The sequence below is a fragment of the Syngnathus acus genome, chromosome 16 (assembly GCF_901709675.1).
Source record: "Syngnathus acus chromosome 16, fSynAcu1.2, whole genome shotgun sequence".
Classification (NCBI taxonomy): Eukaryota; Metazoa; Chordata; class Actinopteri; order Syngnathiformes; family Syngnathidae; genus Syngnathus; species Syngnathus acus.
In genome coordinates, this window is record NC_051101.1 from 7,984,585 (window position 1) to 7,990,173 (window position 5,589).

The 5,589-nt window shown below is 39.1% G+C and overlaps 1 protein-coding gene across 2 annotated transcripts in view; it reads left to right on the forward strand.

Annotated features, from left to right (window-relative positions):
- dnah5 (dynein, axonemal, heavy chain 5) overlaps positions 1 to 5,589 on the forward strand; it is a 56,128-nt gene that overhangs the window by 50,160 nt on the left and 379 nt on the right. For both annotated transcript variants that reach the window (XM_037273088.1, XM_037273089.1), the window contains exons 83-87: positions 546 to 749; positions 1,310 to 1,525; positions 2,140 to 2,352; positions 2,842 to 2,994; positions 4,514 to 4,745. In XM_037273088.1, coding sequence (XP_037128983.1) covers positions 546 to 749; positions 1,310 to 1,525; positions 2,140 to 2,352; positions 2,842 to 2,994; positions 4,514 to 4,745 — 1,018 coding nt within the window. The remainder of the gene's footprint in view (positions 1 to 545; positions 750 to 1,309; positions 1,526 to 2,139; positions 2,353 to 2,841; positions 2,995 to 4,513; positions 4,746 to 5,589) is intronic.

A 5,589-nucleotide genomic window follows, 5' to 3' on the forward strand; every position in this document is an offset into this window, starting at 1 on the left:
CGTAGCCGGGGAAAATATTTGGGCTTCTTTTCCAAAGCTCTTTAGACAGCATTTTAAAGATATTCCATCACTCCTTCATACAAAATGACATTAAATTCTCTATAAAAAGTTGGGGAAAATGTTCCTGTTTTTTCTCAGGCGGGTCAGATTCAACAAAATACAACATCATATATTTTTAATTTTTAATTAATGTTTAATTAATGAAAAAAAGCTTTTTTTTACATTTACATGGGATTCATTTTAATACTGCAAGTGGAAATGTAACACTGTGCTATACATTATTCACAAATGCAGAACCCAGAAGACATGCTAGAGTCAAGGTGTTGGTGCCTTGCAAGGGCACCTGTACAGCAATCAGGAAGATGAGCCACAAATAGTTGCCATTTTTTCATTTTGTTTTGATGTGTGTACACACAAACACATGCACGCACACACTCTAACATTTACTGAACATGTATGTCAAGATTGTAGTGGTGTAATCATTTTTTTTGTCTGCTGTTACTCCTAAAGTAATCTCAGCGGCCTTGCGTGTTTGTGTTCCACAGGGGGTTTCATGGACTACAGTGCGATATATGATTGGAGAAATTCAGTATGGTGGCCGCGTGACTGATGACTATGACAAGCGCCTTCTCAACACCTTTTCCAAAGTGTGGTTTAGTGAGGAAATGTTTGGACCAACATTTAACTTCTATAAAGGCTATAGCATCCCAAAATGTTCCAATGTTGACCAGTATCTTTCATATATCCAGGTAAGATTATTTCAGGGATAAACTAAAGAAACAGGAGATCGAAATAACAGGCAACAAAGTCTCAAACATGAGCAAAACAGACTTGGACGTAACTTTGGGAGCATAAAATAACATGGTGTGACAAGGACAGCACAAAGCATATCGCATGACAGCAAATTGGACAATGACCCAACCAAGACTGAACAGAAAAAAAGGGAAGTAAATACGAACTGATGAGACAACGAGGAACAAGACACAAGCGACTGAGGGAGCTGATTGAAGTCACAATAGGCAATTTATCTAAGAGACATACACTAGGAAAACATAACACTGACAAAACAAACAAAAAGCAAAACTAACTAAGAACATCATGCGCGCGCACGCACACTAGCTCGTGTTTGTCTTTGGATCTGTTCATTATAATTCATTGACTTATTTAGCGATTTTGACGCAAATTCGGTTGTTACAAACATCAGACATGCACGATACAAGTCCCATGTGTCATTTTATAATTGAGGCTTTAAAACAATCGCCGGCCCCCCCTCTCAGGGCACAATGTCTAATAATTTGCTTTTCTTTAGGGTCTCCCAGCCTATGACACTCCAGAGGTGTTTGGTCTGCACCCAAATGCAGACATCACCTACCAAAGTAACTTGGCAAAGGATGTATTGGACACAATTCTCAGTATTCAGCCCAAAGATAGCTCTTCGGGGGGAGGGGAGACCAGAGAGGCTGTGGTGTCCAGGCTGGCTGACGACATGTTGGAGAAACTGCCCGCAGACTATGTACCATTTGAAGTAAGTGTATATGTGCGTGCGTGCATGTGTGTGTAAATGTGTTTGAGTGTGTGTTCATGTGTGATCCCTCAGGGGAGTGTTTCAGTAGAGCAAAACATCATGAGTGATATTCTTCACCTTTCACTGGTAAAGTGCTAAGTAGCAGGGTGGTAAAGGCAGACAAAGGGGTGGACTATGCATTAGTGAGTGTCAAAGACAGTAATAGAGAAAAAAAAAGGGCTTTAAAAACAAAGAGGCATTGCTAATGAAAGCAATACAATATTGGCCAGCTATCATCAATGTACTACAGTAGTAGTGGGAGAAAGATGCATGTGTATGCTACAGAAGCATCACATTAAGGATTTTCCAAGAAGTAGTCTATAAGGAAACAAGCAGAACCTATTTTGTAGTTTATAATGCTCCATAAATACTACACAAGGCCAATTTGTATGCCATGATACATTAGTGTAAATTTGAACAATCCAAAGAATAGAAACTAAAGATGGTATTATTGTACCTGAAAATGACAGTATTACATATTCAGATGGGAAGCATACAAGCAAAATGAATCAAGCAAGTTTGGTGCTGAAGTGAAGCCACTAAAGGAGAAAATATGTCTTTTTTTTTTCCACCAGGTGAGAGAATGTCTTCAGAAGATGGGTCCTTTCCAACCAATGAACATCTTCCTGCGTCAGGAAATAGATCGCATGCAGAGGATCATAGTTCTGGTCCGAAACACCCTAACTGATCTCAAGTTGGCGACCGATGGTACTATCATCATGAGCGAAAATCTGCGAGACGCCCTGGACTGCATGTACGATGCACGTATTCCTGAACGCTGGAAGAAGGTCAGCACAGTAGTATTTTATATGCAGAAGCAAATACTCCACTTTTCCTGTGACATTGAAAGAGGATAAGTAATATAAAATTATATTAAACCTAAAAATAATAAATAAACAAATGAACGAGCCATGCAAACCTCATAACAGACAGTTGCAACATCCAATCAGAGCGCCAAAACAACAGCCCCCTGAAATGTGCAAGTCTCACACTTAATACGCAAGTGTTGACAGCTCTGATTAAAATTAGCCATGTTTTTGGCTTGACTGACCTCCCGGCTGGGACTCGGGAATGACAAATGAAATCTGCAGTGCTTTTAATAGCCGATTTGACTCTTCTTTTTTAATTCAATACCACTGTGCTAAATGAAATTAACTTTTTGACTTTGTGTTCTGCTACACAGTAATTCATGTTTCATTGTTTTTCATGTCTCCCTTTTGCATTCACTGAATTACACAACAATTGATATCGTTATATTGTGTTGTCTTCTTTTGAAGGAATCGTGGGCCTCTAGCACTCTAGGGTTCTGGTTTACAGAGTTACTTGAGCGTAACCGGCAGTTTCAGGCTTGGATCTTTGAGGGGCGACCAAACTGCTTTTGGATGACTGGATTCTTCAACCCGCAGGGGTTTCTGACAGCTATGAGACAGGTACATACCCACCAGTGAGGCGGGATAGCAGATGGTAGCCAAAGTGAGAGGTACTCATTTGTACAAACACATAATTTTATTTACAGGTGAGAGGGAGTGCAGGTCTGGCATTAAGCCTAACTTAGTGATTTTGTCAAAACCGGTACCGTCCCCACATATTCATGATGTAATTTGGTCCAATGTAGTGATTATTTCATATTTACCATCATTATCCTTTACAATTGCATTCATGGCTATGACTAATCTCACTAAAATCAATGCAATTGCACAAATTGACATTAAAGCTTCAAAGAACAACTCAATTTAAAAATCCTTCGACGTTTTCTTAGCAGTGACATCCCAATAAAACACAAGATTAGTCCACTGACTTGTTTTCATGGGAAGACATATGGTATTTTGAAGCACCAACATTGAAACAGATTACAAGTTATGATTACAAGTCATTGGTGTCATATCCAGGTCCAGAAAGTAAAACCCAGTTTCTCTTTAGCCACAGATGCCTCAAATCAACTGAGCTGAAACGTAAATGGGAGCTCGCTCATTTACCTTACGGTTGAGTTGAAGCACCTGTGGCTAAAGCCAAAGTGTGTCCAGGTTTTTAGTTTCTGGACCTGGATGTGACACCTCTGTTACAAATAACACTCACCATTAGATACCTTTCAATGAGACCGGTCATTTGATGTATTTGGATAAGTGATCTGACAGGAGCGACACATTCGTAAAAGCGTCTTGTCGTTGGTGTGTGATGTCCTATGATGAATGAAGTTCCTGTTACAATATTGTTTTTATCATTTCATTGTTGAAAATGCTTCATTTCTCCATCACTAGTTTAAAGGCCATGTTAGTCCATTAAAGTCATCAATTAACAGTACTTTATGTATTTCCTCACGACTGTATTTACTGAGACTGCAGGATGGGTACACTTAAACTGTATCCCCCTCATTGTGTGTGTGCTTTGAGTTGCTTTTAAAATGTGGAAAAAAATGTAAATAAAGGTTTATTGATTAATATCAAACAGGGAATTTAATATAATTGGTTTTATACTGCAAATGGAGATTATACTGTATATTTTTCTGGAAAACACTGCTTTTGTCACACTAGTAGCTTCAAAAACTCACAAGAGCTTGTGGCTATGAGTGAATTCCTAGCTGAATGCATTTCTAGTTGTATTTATTCATCAGTTCAAATCTTGACAGTTTACTCAAAAAGATCTCTATGTCTGAATAATGACTGAAGATAGTCAACTGTCACGTTCCTTTTATTCCATTTGTTCTCTTCACTTACTTTCCGCGCTTTTCAAGGCATATACAATTGATTTTCTTTTTGTTGGCGCGACATCTCGTAAACAATTTGGTTGATGTAGTGTACTTCCTTGGTCTACATTGTTTTCACTAAACCTCTATTACGGCCTTGTTATCAGCATTGATTCCCTTGGTGGAACATATCATATTTCATCTCTGCCATTTATGCTGTGGCACTGTGCTCATATGAGGATACATTTCTCCCTGGGCTCTGACAGGAGATCACCCGAGCCAATAAAGGCTGGGCTCTGGATCGCATGGTGCTATGCAACGAAGTGACCAAGTGGATGAAGGATGACATCACGCAGCCTCCTGCCGAGGGAGTCTATGTCTACGGCCTACATCTGGAGGGGGCCGGCTGGGACCGCCGCAACTGCAAACTCATCGACTCCAAACCAAAAGTCCTTTTTGAAATGATGCCTGTGATCCGGATGTATGCAGAGAATAATGGTAACATTTTCATGATTATTCTCATGTTTTTCTCCTTTAGGGTCCCTTACAGGGCCACTATTTACTGCCTGTCCAAGTCTATTTGCCTCCCACACACTCCGAATTACGTTGCAATTTAGCTCGAGTATTGATTGATGGCACAAGTGTTTGTTCATGATAAGAAAATGCTATTTTCAAGCAGGCAGCACACACCATAACACAATTTCTACTCAGTCCCTCACAGTATTTATTTATTTTTTTCAAGAAAACTCCGTTGTTTGTAAGTGAAACAGACAAGTAAAGCTTGGTTGTGACCGTTTAAAGTTTCTCCTCTGAAAAATGACTTTGATCTGTTGCCTGTCCAAAAAATGTTTGCCTTTGCTGATGAGCGCTGTAAGAAACACTGGAATTTGGAGAAATATTGCAACCTATTTTTTAAAGTATTAAATGTACCACAAAAGGCCTCATACACTTAAAGCAAACCGAACAACATAAAGCAAAAAAAAAATTTCCACCCACACAAATAAGCAGATAATATGTGCAGATTTTGAGTCATCAACACAAACACACACATTCACTGAAGGTTGAAAGGTTGAAGGCAACTTCGTGTTGCGGTATAATTTTCCCACAAACTTGAATTGCTTATTGACTTCCACACTCAAGTTGTATGCATGAAAAAAGAGATTGCAGACTTCCACAGTGGCTATACATTTGTTCCCTGAAATTAAGAAAAGAGTACTGAAAAGCCAGACCCTTCATAACAATAAGGATGTTAAGATTCTTCAGGATAAAGAATATGCAATGTTTTTCTATGCTCATTGGCAGAGATTATCAGCTCCAAACTATGGACTTTTTTTTTTTTTTA